This window comes from Muntiacus reevesi, chromosome 12, assembly GCF_963930625.1.
Source record: "Muntiacus reevesi chromosome 12, mMunRee1.1, whole genome shotgun sequence".
Classification (NCBI taxonomy): Eukaryota; Metazoa; Chordata; class Mammalia; order Artiodactyla; family Cervidae; genus Muntiacus; species Muntiacus reevesi.
This window is the reverse complement of record NC_089260.1, coordinates 46,847,804-46,866,730: the sequence shown is the minus strand read 5'-3', so window position 1 is coordinate 46,866,730 and position 18,927 is coordinate 46,847,804. Positions and strand designations below refer to the sequence as shown.

The 18,927-nt window shown below is 36.3% G+C and overlaps 1 protein-coding gene across 4 annotated transcripts in view; it reads left to right on the top strand.

Moving 5' to 3' along the window:
* The window catches only part of PREX2 (phosphatidylinositol-3,4,5-trisphosphate dependent Rac exchange factor 2), a 303,314-nt gene that overhangs the window by 121,414 nt on the left and 162,973 nt on the right, over positions 1 to 18,927 (top strand). For all 4 annotated transcript variants that reach the window (XM_065902847.1, XM_065902846.1, XM_065902845.1 and 1 more), the window contains 6 exons: positions 2,789 to 2,892; positions 5,544 to 5,593; positions 8,511 to 8,586; positions 13,432 to 13,504; positions 16,500 to 16,642; positions 16,799 to 16,891. In XM_065902847.1, coding sequence (XP_065758919.1) covers positions 2,789 to 2,892; positions 5,544 to 5,593; positions 8,511 to 8,586; positions 13,432 to 13,504; positions 16,500 to 16,642; positions 16,799 to 16,891 — 539 coding nt within the window. The remainder of the gene's footprint in view (positions 1 to 2,788; positions 2,893 to 5,543; positions 5,594 to 8,510; positions 8,587 to 13,431; positions 13,505 to 16,499; positions 16,643 to 16,798; positions 16,892 to 18,927) is intronic.

Genomic DNA, 18,927 nt, shown 5'->3' with positions numbered 1-18,927 from the left:
TTTTTGAATGGATATTGTAATTTCAGTCCTAATCAACTACCCCAGGCTCAGTATTGTCTCCAACAGGAATACAATTTTGAAAATAAAGTAGTAGATAAATTCTGAATTAAAATTTATTTTGAAATTTCAAATACAAGAACCCTTTGATTATTTAGCTTAAAAGAATTGAAATATTTATAATATGATTAACTCTTTTTTTTTCCTGAGAAATCTAGCACTGAGTACACTCCATGAATATTGTTCTTTTGGTTACAGTTTGATTTTGATGACCTGTGTTATTACTGTTACTAGTATCTGATCAGCTGCAGTGTCAGATTTCACATGTTAGAACTTTTGTCACTGGAAGTAATGTTTTTTTTTTAAGTATTCACAATTAACTAATAGAGGTTCTCTCAAAATATGGTTAGAGAACATATTATGCAATTTCACATTAATAATTTTATTAGGATGAAGAAATAGGAGCCAGACAGGCTAGTTTCATTAGTATGTGATTTCAGCTGCATTTTAGTGAAAATAGAATTCTTAAAATAAAGTTGAATGAGTCATCTGTTTTAAAAGGAACCAGCAAAAAAGAAAAAAATGTCGACTGTTATTGCTATTATTCACGTTGCAAATATTGCTGGGAACTTCATCAGAGGCTGAGCCTTGCTATACTGGGAATTCTTGGGTAGGGACAGCATACGCTTTCTCTGTGGTAGGTTGATAATGTTCTTCTTGTCTGGCTCTATTATTTGCATTAAAAATGCTTATGTGAGAATTCTGAGGGCTCATTCATTATAGCCAGTGGTATGCTGAAGTTGGCTGGTACAAGCTCTAGAGAGCTGGTGATTAAATGTTTTTCAAAAATTGCAAGCTTATTGTTAAGCACAGCTATTATTAAAATGAAATTATATAAATATGTGAGTACATAAATTATAAAGTTAGTATATTCTTAAATCTCAGTACTTCCTAATTCTTTTACTACATTTTATTGTTTATGGGCTTGCTATTATTTGTATCTACTATTTTTTTATGGTGGGAATACTAAACAATCATGTGTCATTTCACCTCTAATTCTGTGTTTAGTGACTTTATTTGGGGAGCTTGAAATTGGCCAGTGTGGGAATTTTTGGTACCATGGATATCAGTGAATTATACACATCATTGTTCTTCTGCCTCATCACCAGAGAGACAGCTGATAAACATTTGCCAGTACATTCCTGGTAATGCCCAGCATTGCATAGTTGTTTAAAAGATGGTATTAAGCAACCTTTCTCATCAGCTAATAAAGCCATTCCCTCCTCAGGAAGTTGGGGGGGATAAATTTCAATGCAGAACTATTCACTATTTTTCTAAGGGAACAGCTACGAGTTACAGATTAACCCAAGAATTATGATCAGAATCACAAGAGTTTGCCTTACAGTGAAGGATTCCATTTTTTAATAGGTTGACCCATCACTTCCTTTATTGTGGCAGGAGACCTTTGGACTCAAGTTTCCTCGAATTTTGGAATATCAATATAATCATTTATTTCAATGACTCTTAAGGGATAAAAATGAGAGTTATTAATAGATTCCATAGAAGAAATAAATAACTAGTTCTGAAACATGTTGTAGGATTTCAAAATATTTCTTTCGATTTTATTTTTCTTTCACATATGTTTTTCTTTTTGACTTAACCTAGAAAGAGAGATGCCAAAAGGTGATGTTATCTTTTTGGCAGCAGTCATGTCTCACTTTTATAGCTGTTAAGTCATTCATTTGGTTTGGATAGGTTAGGGTGAGATAGCTGAAACTTTGTATATGTGTGTGTATGTGTGTGTTACAAGTCTCTTGTTTTTCTTTTGGATTCACCTAATGTGGTTTATTAGAATTAATCCCTACAGATTTTTCTCTCCCTTCAACTTTTTTAGCAAAAATTAAAGGTCAAAGTCTTCTATCTAATCGTGAAAATAGAACCCATTGCAATAAATTGTCATTTCTGCAAATGAAGCATTCCCTGTAAAGAAACATTTAAATGTAAACTCTTTGAGATTTAATTTGAGGTTTTTCCTTTCTACAAAAGTTATCTTTTTATTAAACTACCTATAAAATACTTCTGGAAAAAAGAAAACCTGAAAGTTTAGCAGGAGTCTTGTAAATATGAAAATCTTATCCTAAGAATGAAAGGGAAGGGTGACCACTCTCATTTTCCATTGAAGAAAAAAAAATTAAACAATGTAAAAGAAAAGCATTTGTCAATGTAAGAAAACTGTTAAAAGTTTGTTATCAGTTACATATTGAATTTATCTAATGTACTCTGGAGATTTAAACACAGGATAAATGGTTAAGATCGGTATATGTGTGGTCTTGGCTTGATTGCTGTGCGATAAGACAGATGAATGCTAAAACTCCCTTCTGGGGCTGAGAATCAAATTATGACTCACTAGCTGGAGTATCTGTAATTTGAAGGGCACTTTTTGCTTTATTTTGTAACATTGTGAAGAAATAGAAAACACATGCTCATTTATTAAAATATATATATATACACACACACACTGTGCACACACAGATACATATACTATGCTAGCTGAATATTTCTAACCTCAGTTTAGTTCTTCAGTCCTTCTGTGAAAATCATAACTGTATCACAAAATCTTATCATTAATCTTACTGTTGAAATATTGGATTAGCATTACTATGTTAAGGAAGCAAAAGCTTTTGGTAAACTAAGAAGTTTCAGCATTTGGGAATATGTGTTTTACAAATATGTTTTTATCTTCTACTTTTTAGATTGTCAGGATTTTAATATGCTGTTCTTATATTCTTAGTTACAGATAAACATCAATTCAAACCAGAACAGATGCTATATAGATTTCGTTATGATGATGGAACCTTTTATCCAAGAAATGAGATGCAGGATGTGATTTCAAAGGTAAACCCTCTCCCACAACCTTTTATCAATGGAAGAATTCGTGTTGTCCTACTGAAGCAAGATAAAATTTTGTAGGGAGACCAAAATTCTTCTGGTATAGAAAGTTTTTACGTGACATGTGGAAATAAGCCTCTCGGTGTTTTATTGCCATTATAAGAATTGTAATGTTAGATCCTATAGTTTTTTCTCTCTTATCTCGTTCTAATGCAGTTGCATCACTCAGAAGATTATATCCTTTGAAAACTATTTTACATGTAGCAACAAGTGGTCATGATAATTGAATACATTTAACAAAAATACAAATGATAACATTTATGAAATATTATTTCTTTGTACACTTGGTAAACTCTATTGACATATAATGATCAAGTAGTATGATGGGTCATTGCATACATTCATAAATAATCTGTTTACATTATATGTTGAAATTTTATATTTTAAGAAAAATAATTTTTAAGATATTTGTTATATGTATGTATAAATGTCATATGTATGTATATGTACATACACATGAATATATATATGTATACTTATATATATGTATATGTGTATTTATATACAAATGCCAGTATGTATATACATGTATATATGTATTAAGTTCAGTTCAGTCACTCAGTCATGTCTGACACTTTGTGACCCCATGAACTACAGCACTCCAGGCCTCCCTGTCCCTCACCAACTCCCTGAGTATACCCAACCCATGTCCATTGAGTTGGTGATGCCATTCAACCATCTCATCCTCTGTCATCCCCTTCTCCTTCTGCCCGCAGTCTTTCCCAGCATCAGGGTCTTTTCAAATGAGTCAGCTCTTCACATCAGATGACCAAAGTATTGGAGTTTCAGCTTCAACATCAGTCCTTCCAAAGAACACCCAGGACTGATCTCCTTTAGGATGGACTGGTTGGATCTCCTTGCAGTCTAAGGAACTCTCAAGAGTCTTCTCCAACACCACAGTTCAAAAGCATCAATTCTTGGACGCTCACCTTTCTTTATAGTTCAACTCGCATCCATACATGACTACTAGAAAAGCCATAGCCTTGACTAGATGTACCTTTGTTGACAAAGTAATGTCTCTCCTTTTTAATATGCTGTCTAGGTTGGTCATAACTTTCCTTCCAAGGAGTAAGCGTCTTTGAATTTCATGACTGCAATCACCATCTGCAGTGATTTTGGAGTCCAAAAAAATAATGTCAGCTACTGTTTCCACTGTTTCCTCATCTAATTGCTGTGAAGTGATGGGACCAGATGACATGATCTTAGTTTTCTGAATGTTGGGCTTTACGCCAATGTTTTCACTCTCTTTCACTTTTTCACTTTCATCAAGAGGCTGTTTAGTTCTTCACTTTCTGCCATAAGGGTGGTGTCATCTGCATATCTCAGGTTATTGATATATCTCCCAGCGGTCTTGATTCCAGCTTCTGCTTCTTCCAGCCCAGCGTTTCTCATGATGTACTCTGCATGTAAGTTAAATAAGCAGGGTGACAATATACAGCCTTTGACGTATTCCTTTTCCTATTTGGAACCAGTCTGTTGTTCCATATCCAGTTCTAACTGTTGCTTCCTGACCTACATACACGTTTCTCAAGAGGCAGGTCAGGTGGTCTGATATTCCCACCTCTTTGAGAATTTTCCAGTTTATTGTGAGGCACACAGTCAAAGCATTTGGCATAGTCAATAAAGCAGAAATAGATGTTTTTCTAGAACTCTATTGCTTTTTTGATGATCCAGCAGATGTTGGCAATTTGATCTCTGGTTCCTCTGCTTTTTCTGAAACCAGCTTGAACATCTGGAAGTTCATGGTTCACGTATTGCTGAAACCTGGTTTGGAGAATTTTGAGCATTACTTTAACTAGCGTGTGACATGAGTGCAGTTGTGTGGTAGTTTGAGTGTTCTTTGGCATTGCCTTTCTTTGGGATTAGAATGAAAACTGACCTTTTCCAGTCCTGTGGCCACTGCTGAGTTTTCCAAATTTGCTGGCTTATTGAGTGCAGCACTTTCACAGCATCATCTTTCAGGATTTGAAATAGCTCAACTGGAATTCCATCACATCCACTAGCTTTGTTCGTAGTGATGCTTTCTAAGGCCCACTTGACTTCACATTCCAGGATGTCTGACTCTAGGTGAGTGATCACACCATCGTGATTATCTGGGTCATGAAGATCTTTTTTGTACAGTTCTTCTGTGTATTCTTGCCACCTCTTCTTTAATATCTTCTGCTTCTGTTAGGTCCCTACCATTTCTGTCCTCTATTGATTGCATCATTGCATGAACTATTCCCTTGGTATCTCTAGTTTTCTTGAAAAGATCTCTAGTCTTTCTCATTCTATTACTTTCCTCTATTTCTTGGCATTGATACCTGAGGAAGGCTTTCTTTTATGTGTGCATATATGTATATATGTACATCATCTGCATGTTTGTACATGCATATGTATGTATGTCACTTGTAGGTGAAAAAATTAATAACACAATTTAATCGTATTTTTAATTATTCAGGTCATATTATTTTTATGACATAATGTAACATTTGAATAACTTTCAAATAGGTTAAGAGTGTGTAGTAATTTCGGAATAATCTATTTATTTCTAAATTTCACCGGTACGTCCATTGACTGATTTTACTTGTGTTTGACGTATCTTTATTTTACAACAGGGTGTGCGATTATATTGTCGTCTTCATAGTCTGTTCACTCCAGTCATAAGGTGAGTCTAGTTTATAAATTCTGGGCAGTTTAAATGGAAATACTTATATTGCATATTAGGTAAATATTATTAAGCTGAGCTTAGCTTATTTTGTTTTTCTTCCAAAGGTGAACATTTTGCTTTTAAAGATTATTTTAAGTAACAATTTATCTTAAAATATTTCAAAATTTTCTGGAGCTCTAATTATAGAGTTTCTTCTACTCATTTTATTCTGATTTCTAAAATTATTTGCTGTTAATTCATAGTAAGAAGAAGGAAATGGCAACCCACTCCGGGTTTTTGCCTGGAGAATCCCAGGGACAGAGGAACCTGGTGGGCTGCTGTCTGTGGGGTCACACAGAGTCGGACATGACTGAAGCACTTGGCAGCATAGTAAATTACAGACTTGATAATGAAATTACCCACAGTCATTAGTATTTAATAAATAATAGTTGACTAACCAAAGAGAATTTCAAGATACTATTTACTAATAAATATTTACCATATGATTACTTATATATTAATTTTTTCAGTTAGATTTGTAATCAAATCTTTGACTTGTATTTTATGTCACAGTATTTTCTTTTAATCATCTTTTATTGATTGAAAGAAAAAGTTTTGCACTTGAAACTTAAGAATTAATTTGGATTTGATAATTTTATCAGTTTTTCTATACATGTTTTTACTTCTTAAGAGATATGCCTTTCTGGTTTCTAAAGAGAAATTAGGATTCATTTTCAGTTTATCCTTTTAGAAAGATAGCAGAAAACTTTGAGTTTTATGTTATGATTACTAATAGAGATAATCAAGAGGAGAATTGTATTTGTAGTACGCACAAACTGATAGAACTGATATAATGTAACATAATATTAATTTCAGATGGCCAGATTTCATTTGGAGTTTGTTGACTGAAACATATTTTTTAGAACAAAAAAATGAATGTATGATTTCTAAAATGAATATAGAGGCTTTTCAGTCATGGATATAGAATCCAGGCGTTTGATGGACAGTGTTTTTATTTTTCTCTCTCATTTCCAATTCCAAGGAAATGCAGAGCTTAAAAAAAAAAAAAAATCCCAAAAGTTGCTGATTAAATGTTGGAATGCCCACACTTCAGATCCTGAAAGAGAAAATAGAATCTTTCCTATTACCCCTGAAAATGCCCTGTCCAATTTCACAAGCAGGCTTCACAAAGTAAAAAAATGTGAGAGAAACCAATATTGTTGATTCTCTGCTATATCCCTGGCACAGACATTCTGTAAATATTTTGGATAACATAATGCTAAAAAATGGTTACTTAATAATAGCACATGTATTTTTTTGTACTTGCATGTGTGTTCAGTTGCTCAGCTGTGTCCGACTCTTTGAAATCCCATGGACTGTAGCCCGTCAGGCTCCTCTGTATATGGGATTCTCCAGGCAAGAATACTGGAGTGGGTTGCCGTGCCCTCCTCCAGGGGATCTTCCCAACCCAGAGACTGAACCCATGTCTTAAACTAATAGAAACCGATAACTGGATAATTTTTTCGTGCCACGTATGTGTCTCTGTGTGTGTTGGTTTTATAAATGAGAAAATGTGTTCTGAAAATATATTTTAGCCACGTGAGATTTTTTTATCAAGAAAGTTACATTCTAAAAGAGCTGATAAGAAGGAATTGTTTTTTTGGCTAGAAATGACAATGTTTTATGAGTTGTCAAGGGTAAATTTATGGGGGAAAAAACCCATAAAGCAGATGGAATGTATGATAGTCATGCTTTTAATATGTATGAACTCAGCTTATGAAAAGAAATATGACTTTGGTGAAAAAATCCATAGACCCACATGTATTCTATAAAAACTACCCTGTCCTTCTTTTTGACACATATGGAAGCCAAGATGAAATGGGTGATTAGGTGTCAGAAACGGAGATAGATTTTAAAAGATTAAAAAAAAATCTGCTGTTGATTACTGGCTAACCTAGTACATTCACTATTGAAATCTCAGAAATTTCAGTCATATTTTGGAGAACTTTTTATGAGAGTGGATGAAATGATGTCAATATTAATTGTAAATTGCTGACAGAAGTTAAAAGAACCATGAATATAGCCAATAATTATTTGTCACGTCAAGTTGGTTGCAGTTTGGATTTTTGTGTGTGTGTGTGACTTTGAAAAACTCTCCTTTTCTCATTCCATTTTGATTCAGGCCAGCAAAATAAATGAATGATAGATTTCTGCCCTTGGGGTCTTGTTCTGATCATGAGCACTTTGTAGTTATCTAACTAGACTTTGAAAGATTTCTCAGATCTGGGAACTTCTGCAGATAGGAGAGTCTGCTCTGGGTTCCCTTGGCTGCCTGGGGATGCGGTGTGACTAAGGCCATGCTCTGATCAGACAAAATGACAAGGTTCTTCGTGTGTTTCCCTCTGGGGAGGCCTGAGGTCTGCCATTACAGCTGAGCCAACTGAATCATTCTCCAGGGCAAATCCTGCCTACCTGGAGAATTCAAGAGCAGAAATGCAAAGGGTGGCTTTATTCTCCACATTTTGAGGAGTTCTTTCGTGAACCCTATCTTGATTTAAAGGGAAGGGATTTTGTTTTATTATTCTTTTGTTAATGAGCAATTGTATTTCTAGCCAAGTTATTACCAGACAACATAGCAGTAATAATCAATTTGGATATAAGAAAATGTGGAAGAAAAAATTGTCCTGTTTTGGTATCCTTGTGGGTTTCATCTCCTGGTGTGAACTGATGAAGGGAGTTGTCAGGTGTTGTGTAAACCTTGTAAAGCTCCCTTATTTACATGTAAGTGGGGCAATCAATTCCGATTCCATCAAGCAAACTTTTCTGTTGCACACTGATGCTAAATGAAGTGTTCCTGGTGCTTATTTATTCTCTCTCATTTTTGCCCCTTACTTTCCCTCTTGCTTAGTGTTTTTGATTTCTCTTTCTTTTGTAGAGACAAAGATTATCACTTAAGAACCTACAAATCTGTCGTTATGGCCAACAAGCTAATAGACTGGTTGATTGCACAGGTAAATAGACAAAAAGAAATTGCCGAGTTACCTTCATAGCTGCTTTAAACTTTGAAGTGATTTAGGTATTTTAAAAACTCCTAGAACGAAATGAAAAAAAAAAATAAAAAATAAAAACTCCCTACTTGCCAGTGAGACACAGTGAAATGACTTGACCAAGTTCATACAGCTAGAGTGAGGCAGAGTTAGGATTTGAACCTGGATCATCTGACTTCAGAGTTTTCAGGCTTTATTTTTATGCTGTATTGTCTTTCAAGAGGAAGATGTTTTGTGATTCAAAAATATCAGCTGAGATCCATTCAAAAGACTTAAGTGTAATTTGAATATCACTAATGAAAAGGTGTGCGTCTGTACTAAAGTTTCTCATATGTTTTGTTTACAGATTTTTTTTTAAAGTATCTAATGTTTAGTCCTAGCAAGTTATTCTAGCCACCCTGTGCTTTCTTCTCTGTTAGATGATAATTGTATTTTGATATTATGAGCTTTGGTATCCATCTGCACACATTGTAAATAAGAAAGTGCAGAATTTGTTGTGACTGTCACTCTGCTTCTCAGAATGTGGGAGCTGACAGCTGGTGCTGAGAAAATGTTATTTGCAACTCAAGGCATCAAGCCCATTATAATATATATTCAAATATAAATTTATTTAGATGTTTTATGTTTTATCATAGTAGATTAACTAATAAATAATCAAAATTTTCCTACAGGTTTAAGGAAAGGCTAAGAAAACTGGTATCTGCTTTGACAGAACTTACTATTTTAGAGAAGGGAATATGGCTTGGTTGAAATGTTGTCATTACATTTGGATATTTGAGTCAAGTTAGTTTTTTGTTATCGAAGAAAATCACCTACATCTTTTGTTACAAGTGAATAATAGTATTTGATGCTCAGTTATAGAAATGTTTATTTCTGTCTTAAATATAAATATTTAATTCATATTTGATTTATCTGTGCACATACTTTTTGAAATTTTTATTATTTAATATTAACTTCTAGACTATCCAGGAATACCTGGCTTTGCATTTATAGTATTTATATTTATTTTATTGATAAATTAAGATCTTTAAGCAAACAGTTCTTTTTAGATAAAACCAGAATTCCAGTGTTCAATGGGTTTACTATGTGAAAACCTTTTGTAACATGTTGATCAGTGCGTGTCATTGGGATTGGTTCTATGTTTGGTAACAGAGTTGAAATTTCCCATAGAAATTATACTGTTATAGAATTCACATGAATTCTTCTATGTTGATTATGTGGGAAAACTGAAGAAAGTTTTTTTTTTTTTTTTTTTTGAAGCAAAAGCTAATACTGAATAAATATTTAGAGTTCTGACAAAGGAAGTCAGTCATCAACTTTTTTTTTCTTTTTGGCACTTTTACTTTCTAAGTGTGAACATCAGAAGACTAAAATAAGTTGCTCAAAATCCAGACCAAGTTGCAATTCTTTTTTACTTCAGGTTTTCTTACTGATCTGTTATGACAGTGCCTGTAGAAATGCTTGTGCATAGTAGAGATTGAAATGGACTAGGATACAGGTAATCTGGTCTGATAACAGCTATGCTATTAAGCAGTTATGCAAACTTGCATGAGTCACTTAGCCTCTCTAGATTTTATTTTCACAACTGTTTCCTGCTTATTGGAATAACTATATATATCAGCTCTTCTCCATCACTTAAGCTTTATGATTCTGATAGTGTAAAACTTGCAAATATGTAAGTATCAGGCATAATTAACTCTAGGACAACATGGGCTGGCTTTGAGGAGAAAGGTATGGTAATGGAATGATAAGAGAATGGTAAGTTAAAGTTCTTAAGCTAAGATGAAGAAGAGATTTTATTTTAAAGGAAGGGTCTCTTTCCACCAAGGCCATCAGTTGAATAATCAGTGTATACTGTTGGTGATTATTAAAACAAGCTCTTACTATGAATTTAACATTTAAGCAGATGCTTTAGTTATTAAAATAAAAGAAACCAACCAAACAGAAAGCAGACATGGTTCCTGCCTTCAAGGGACTGTTAGTCAGTTGGGCTGACTTTTACACTTCTTTAAGGCTCTACTTCAATATCATCTCCCCCAGTAAACTTTGCTGGATCCTCTAGACTTGGCTTAGCATCTATCTCTGTGGTCCCAGTTCCCTGGATGTGTCTGTTTTAGATAATCCCACTTTATATTGAAATTGTCCTCATGATTCTTAGGGTGGGGGCTGGTTAACCTATGTGCCAGCACCTAGTATAACACCTGTTGGGGAGTATTGACTAAATTGGATGACGGTGGCATCACTGATTCAATGGACATGAGTTTGAGCAAACTCTGGGAGAGATTGAAGGACAGGAAAGCCTGGTGTGCTGCAGTCCTTGGGGTCACAAAGAGTTGGACATATCTTAGTGACTGAACAACAAAACAACAATTTATATATTTTAAGTGACTCAGTTTTTCAGATTTGAATTATTTGAGGGCAGGGAAGTGTTTTGTGTTTGAGGGTTTTACTCTGTTACTTCTAGCACTTAGCACACTGTAGCAAAAAAAATCTTTTGCGTGAATGTATGAACATTAGTAACAGTTAGATTTTGAAAAAGGTACAGATGCATTGTCTAAAGATACAGATTGTAAATATCGTGTTCATTAACAGGAGGATTAGGAAGGGGTAGAGTTGTTACAGCATTAGGTGGTCCTTGAGAGACTGACAGGTAGAATTTAAGACATTGAGTGGAGTGAATGATTCCATGAATGAGAACGAGGATGGAAATAAAAGGAGTCCTGGCAACAGTCTGGAAGTCAAATTGATGAGAGCAGAGGTGACCTCACCTTTGGAAAATGGGTCTGGAGGGGTATAATGAAGTCAGGATTATGGGAGGCCTGCAAAGCCCAACACAAATGCTGATACTTTATAATTATAAAAAAAGAGAGTTAGTTAAAAGTTTTGGTACATGGTATTCCTATGCGTGTGCAGGCTAAGTCCCTTCAGTCCTGTCTGACTCTGTGTGATCCTATAGACAATAGCCCTCAAGGCTCCTCTGTCCACGGGATTCCCCAGGCAAGCATACTAGAGTGGGTTACCCTGCCCTGCTCCAGGGGATCTTTCCTGCATCCCTTATGTCTCCTGCATTGGCAGGCAGGTGCTTTACCACTAGCGCCACCTGGGAAGCCCAGTAATCCTGTGTAAGAGAGTTTAATTTTTAGGACTTTCCTGGACTTTGACTTCCAATGCATTGGGTACGGGGTTGATCCCTGATCGGGGAGCTAATATCCCACATGCTTGTGGCCAAAAACCCAAAACATAGAACAGAAACAATATTGTAACAATATTAACTTTAAAAAAGGGCCACACCAGAAAAAAGTCTTTAAAAAAAACAAAGAAAGTTTAATTCTATAATGACAATATTAGGGAAAGTACAGGAGTACAATATTAGAGAAAGTACGGGAAAAGAATTATGGCAATTTAGAAGTGAGGTGAAGAAACACTGGATTAGGGTGCTGACATAGGAATGAAACAGAAGCCAGAGAGAAGAAAGGATGGATTTGGTAGAGTATCGTTGTTGTTCGGCCGCTCGGTAGCTCAGTCATGCCTGACTCTTTGTGACCGCATGGACTGCAGCATGCCAGGCTTTCCTGTCCTTCACTATCTCCCAGAGTTTGCTCAAACTCATGTTTGTTGAGTCAGTGATGCCATCCACCCATCTTATCCTCTGTCTCCCCCTTCTCCTCCTGCCCTTGGTCTTTCCCAGAAGAGTATTGTACCTAAGAGCTAAAAGACAGGGCTAGAAAAAAATGAGATAATATGTAAGAAAGTACATCTTAAACTGTAAAACATACAACTCCAAGGTTATAAAGACACAGATACATTAGGTACATACATATATACATACATATTCATATACATAGTCAGTCCTCTTGGTATCTGGGAGATATTGGTCCCAGGACCCCTGTAGGTACCAAAATCCACAGATGCTCAAGCCCCTTGTATAAAGTGGCATGCATTTGCATATAATCTCCCATATCTTTTAATTAACCTAAGATTATTTTTAATACCGGATGAAATGTAAATGCTATATAAATAGTCATTGATTCTGCAAATTCAAGTATTACATTTTGGAACTTTCTGATTGTTTTTTTTTCTCTGAATAGTTTTGATCCGTGGTTGGTTGAATTCTCAGATGCTGAAGCTGTATTACAGAGGGCAGAGTGTATGTGAATTCATACTTGAATGAATAAAATAGATGTTTTCTAGATAAAAATCATAACAAAAGGTCACATTAGGTTTTCTTTTGGGGATCAGTTATGTGAACTGATTTTTATTTTTTCTGGCAAGAGAATGAAAGAGAAGCTTACATTTGCTGACTCCACTGAACGCATACTCTCCGGGTCTTACAAGTCGCATTAGATTAATAGGTTTCTTTGGAGGCACTTAAAGAGCAAGGCCATTTGATGGGAGGTGATAGCAGAGATGATGCATAATGATTTTTACTTAGAAAGCTTTATTTAGTGAGTTTTCAACTATAGGATATTTCTTTGATGCATAATTGGGATATATGATCAAAGAAATAAGGGATCATTTGTGGTAGCAATAAATTGTAGTTACTCATGTATTTTCATTTTTAACCAAGTATAATTTTTCTCAATAAATAGTAAATCTTTGTTTTAATGTCAAAAGAAGATATTTTCATAATCAAGGGGATGTTTGATAACAATTAGATGCATTGTTAGTGGGCTTATGAAAGCAACGTCAGCTCTAATGTATGAATGGCTTTGTCAGGACAGTGCTGAGAATGTCAGATGTTAAATGTGGTTACAATGCAGCAAAATCTTTGGTCACCTATTAACTGTACAGGGCTTTTGTGGTTGACAGGGGGATTGCCGCACCAGAGAAGAGGCGATGATATTTGGCATTGGGCTCTGTGACAATGGATTTATGCACCATGGTAGGCATTTTTATTCTGGAAGCTTCCAGATCGATTTCACTGTTTTGTTTTGTCAAGACATTGGGAGTGTCTCAGTGGCGAGGGAGGGTCTCTAAAGATGAACCTGCAAGACTGTCTGGATCTTGCCACGTGTCCCTGTTGGGTTACCATGTCTGTAATCAGTGTCTCCACAAGTATTATCTACAAGTTGCCATGACTTTTTTTTCTGTTTTTCTAGACTGGTTCTGAAAAAGCAAGAGCTTGAACTAGAAGTTAAAAAAAAACAGCTCATGTATCTCTTTGAAACTCCTCTAGGTCAGACCCGTGGGTTTCTTTCTTTTTTTTTCAAATGCCAGTATATATTAAAATGATTGAATGAGACCCTATATAATTGAATATTTATAGTGAATTTTTTTAAAGAAAATACTTTCAAAATTAGAGAACAAAATTATAAATTTCTGGAGAAAAGTTTCTTTTTCACAACTAATTAAAGATTGAATTTCTTTCTTGTTTGTTGACTTCATTTCTCTTAAATTTATAAAAGTAATGAGACTTAGTTTTCCCTCTCTATTCATACAATCTTATAGTTTCCATAAACCCAAACCATCTCTTTTCATTGTTAATAATATTTGCTTATCTACTTATTTGATAGCTCTTGTGCCTATTGGCTTATTATATTCAGAAATTATTTTTTTTGAAGAAACAAGAACAGAAAAGTAGCAGTGATTTTGAAAGCATCTTTGATTATCATTTGTTCCTTTAGGACTTCCATTATATCCTAGTATCTGGACAACAGGAAACACTGGTCTTTGAAGAGTCAATTATTGAATGGGAGAAATGACATCATTATATGGAATTAAAACTATAATATCAAGCTAAAAACCTTCAAAGATTTTGATAATTTTTCTCTTTAAAGCATCAGCAAGCAGCAATTTTATCCAAATATTTATTTTAAAATATTGGGTTGCAGTACAGGTTTTCCCTGTGGAAGTCTCTGTCAGTAAAGGCATAGCCATTTGGGCTCATGCCTGGCCTTATGGATGTTTTCTCTCCCTGCCTTTAGACTGACTGACTGGTGGAGGAAAACAGCAGTAGGAGAAACACCATGTGAGTCTGGGGAATCACTTAGGTCATGTGTGCAAGGCCTACCTGTGTGAGTGCTAAGTTGCTTCAGTCATGTCTGACTTTTGCAACCCTATGGGCTGTAGCCTGCCAGGCTCCTCTGTCCAGGCAAGAATACTGGAGTGGGTTGCCACGCCCTCCTCCATGTGATCTTCCTGACCCAGGGATCAAACCTGCATCCCTTATGTCTCCTGCATTGGCAGGTGGATTCTTTACCACTAGTGCCCCCCGGGAAGCCCTCAGGTCAGTTCAGTTCAGTCGTTCAGTCATGTCTGACTCTTTGCGACCCCATGAATCGCAGCATGCCAGGCTTCCCTGTCCATCACCGATCCCCAGAGTTTACTCAAACTCGTGTCCATCAAGTCGGTGATGCCATCCAACCATCTCATCCTCTGTCGTCCCCTTTTCCTCCTGCCCCCAATCCCTCGCAGCATCAGGGTCTTTTTCAATGAGTCAACTCTTCGCATAAGGTGGTCAAAGTATTGGAGTTTCAGCTTCAGCATCAGTCCTTCCAATGAACACCCAGGACTGATCTCCTTTAGGATGGACTGGTTGGATCTCCTTGCAGTCCAAGGGACTCTCAAGAGTCATCTCCCAACACCACAGTTCAAAGCATCAATTCTTCAGCACTCAGCTTTTTTCACAGTCCAACTCTCACATCCATACATGACCACTGGAAAAACCATAACCTTGACTAGACGGACCTTTGTTGGCAAAGTAATGCCTCTGCTTTTTAATATGCTATCTAGGAAGCCCTAGGCAAGGCTTAACTTGATCTCAATTATATTCTCCTTCCTATTGTGAGCTACAACTTATGTTGCCTTTTAATTTGTGATTGGTAGTTTCATTTATTAAATTTATGTTGCCAGCAGTCTTCCATTTAAAGGTCAATCCATATATATAACTGATCAACAGTTATGATTTGGAACTCCATTAGAATAATGAAACAAAAGAGCTATCATTTTTTTTTTGCCTACTATATGCCAAATTATTTACATTTGTTACATTTTAGTTTTGTCCAACATTATTCAGAAGATTTTATTGCCCATATATTATCAGTGAGAAAACTGAAGTTCAAGGATTTTAAGTAACTTCCCTAGTGTTGCTTTCAGAATAAGAATATAAGGATAGATAAGTAGAAAGCAGATTTCTCTTTTAAGACACTTTGACAGCTGTCAGGATCTCACTGAGTACAAATTCTTTCTATCAGTGTGTAGCCTTATTTTTTAAAAAGGCTAACAAAACATATACCTTATATCATTAGAACATTCCAGGCAGCTTTGGGACTTTGGGGGAAAATGTTCGTATGCAGATAAAAGGGAAAAACTGACCTTTGCAGAAATAAGGTTATTTGAGAACAGTGTTTTTATGCAGATGACTAGGAATTAGTGGAAACTAAAGTTACATTTCACCCAGAAGACGTATTTCTGGTTTGAAGTGTTGGAACAAAAGTGACTACGGTGAGACTTGCTCACACACATAAAGGCTACCCCAATTGAATTTTCCCATAATTGTGCAGGATATTAAAAACAGAAATGTTTTTCTCTTTTACTTAAAATGTTTACTACAAATCTAAAATCTAAAAATTCTATGTTTTGAATTGCATGTATTTTTAAAACTCAATATAATCTTTTGAAAGTTAAAGTTGGATTTTAATCTGGAAGGTGGCAGATTTGTTTAAGTCAAAAAACTTTATCATGAAAAAAGTATTACTTATCTTTAAAAACACAAAGTCTTTTAGATAACAGTAATTGGAGAAAACATCAGCTTGAAATTATAGAAAGAAATAAAAAGGTATTGTTGGGATATTTGTGAATGTAACTTGTTCCAGGCTGATCAGCTCTCATTATGGAAAATGAGGTTGATTTGGGCTACTCGCTCTCTCTTTCCATAGTGCTTGAAAAAAGTGAATTCAAAGACGAACCTCTACTTTTCCGTTTTTTTGCGGATGAGGAAATGGAAGGGTCAAATATGAAACATCGACTGATGAAACATGATTTAAAAGTTGTGGAAAATGTTATAGCTAAATCCTTATTGGTAAGTTTATTACTTTGCTGTGCAAATTTTCTTCTTCATTAGCCATTGATAGACTCCGTAAACATGTTTGGTGATACAGCGTATCATTTCAGTCTTTTTGATTTGTAACTTTTTTCATAGTTGTCTTATTAATAATGTTAATATTTTACATTTCAGATTAAATCCAATGAAGGCAGCTATGGTTTTGGATTAGAAGACAAAAATAAAGTTCCAATAATAAAGTTGGTGGAAAAGGGGTCTAACGCTGAGGTAGTGTAAATTAGTGTTTTTATTTAAATTTCTTGTCTGTGACATACACATTTAAAAGTTTTAAACAAACTGAAATCAGCCTTCAAGTATCTTTATTGAAAATAATGATTCTGAATCATCTTATTCTGAGGTTCTTTGTAATACTATTGGGATTTGTGAAAGAGGGTGTCTGGGAACCTAAGGATAGTGGGGGAGGTATTGTAAAGATGTACAGCTTCAACTTGACCTTGTAGGAGTCCAAGTGTCTGATTCTAGTCTGCAACCTGGTGGAGACTGATTAGGGTGGGACTGTATTATGTATGTTATGTGATTCTTCCATTGAATCAAGAGCTGTGTCTTCTATTTTCCTATCACTTAAAAAAAATTTGTTCTTATTGTGGTAAAAGGCACATTAATATAAGACATACTATTTTAAACATATTTAACTGTGCAGTTCATTGGCACTAAGTACATTCACATTGTTGTGCAACTTTCACCATCATCCGTCTCTCAAATTTTTCACCTTCCTAAACTGAAACTCTGTCCCCATTAAACCATAGCTCCCCATTGTTCCTCCTCTCCCATCCCAGCCCCTGGCCCCTGGGATCTGCCAATGGACTTTCTGACTCTATGAATTTGACTATTCTAGGTACCTCGTATAATTGGGATCAACAGTATTTATCTGCACCCAGTGTATATTGGAATGCATTTTTAAGCTTAGCTTAATATATGTCCTCCTGGTGACTCAGAGGTTAAAGTGTCTGCCTCCATTGTGGGAGACCTGGGTTCAATCCCTGGGTCGGGAAGATCCCCTGGAGAAGGAAATGGTAACCCACTCCAGTATTCTTGCCTGGAGAATCCCATGGATGGAGGAGCCTGGTAGGCTACAGTCCACGGGGTCGCGAAGAGTCGGACACGACTGAGTGACTTCACTTCACTAATATATGTCCTACAAAGAGATGGTACCTTCTTTTTACCCCCTGTACTATACAGTAGGATCTCATTAGCTATCTATTTTATATATAGTAGTGTGTGTATCCACTAAGATCATGGCATCCAGCCCCATTATGTGTGTGTGTGTTAGTCACTCAGTCGTGCCCGACTCTTTGTGACCCCATGGACTGTAGCCCACCAGGCTCCTCTGTCCATCCCCATTACTGCATGGCAAATAGAAGAGGGAAAGGTAGAAGTAGTGACAGATTTCCTCTTCTTGGGCTCCAGAATCACTGTAGACGATGACTGCAGCCATGCATGAAATCAGAAGACCATTGCTTCTCAGCAAGAAAGCAATGAAAAACCTAGACAGTGTTTTGAAAAGCAGAGACGTTACTCTGCTGACAAAGGTCTGTATAGTCAAGGTTATGGTCTTCCCAGTGGTCATGTATGGTTGTGAGAGCTGGACCGTGAAGAAGGCAGCACGCCAGAGATTTTATACCTTCGAAATGTGGTGCTGGAGAAGACTCCTGAAAGTTCATTGAACAGCAAGGAGATCAAGCCAGCCAATCTTAATGGAGATAAACCCTGAATATTCACTGGAAGGACTGATGCTGAAGCTGAAGCTCCAGTAGTTTGGTCATCTGATGTGAACAGATTACTCATTGGAAAGCTGGGAAAGGTTGAGAGCAGGAGAAGAGGGCATCAGTGGATGAGATGACTGGACGGTATCACAAATGCAAAGAACGTGAACTTGAGCAAACTCTGGGAGATGGTGAGGGACACGGAAGCCTGGTGTGCTGCAGTCCATGGGGCCACAAAGAATTGGACACAACTGGGTGACTGAACAACAACGTCAACAGTGTGTGTGTGTGTATGAAGGAAAAAGAAAGCGAAGTCACTCGGTTGTGTCTGACTCTTTGTGACCCCATGGACTGTAGGCTATAGCCTACCAGGTTCCTCTGTCCGTGGGATTCTCCAGGCAAGAGTACTGGAGTGGGTTGCCATTTCCCTCTCCAGGGGATCTTCCTGACCCAGGAACTAAACCTGGGTCTTCCACATTGCAGCCAGACACTTTACCATCTGAGCCACCAAGGAATTCCCCCCCTCCCGTATATGTGTGT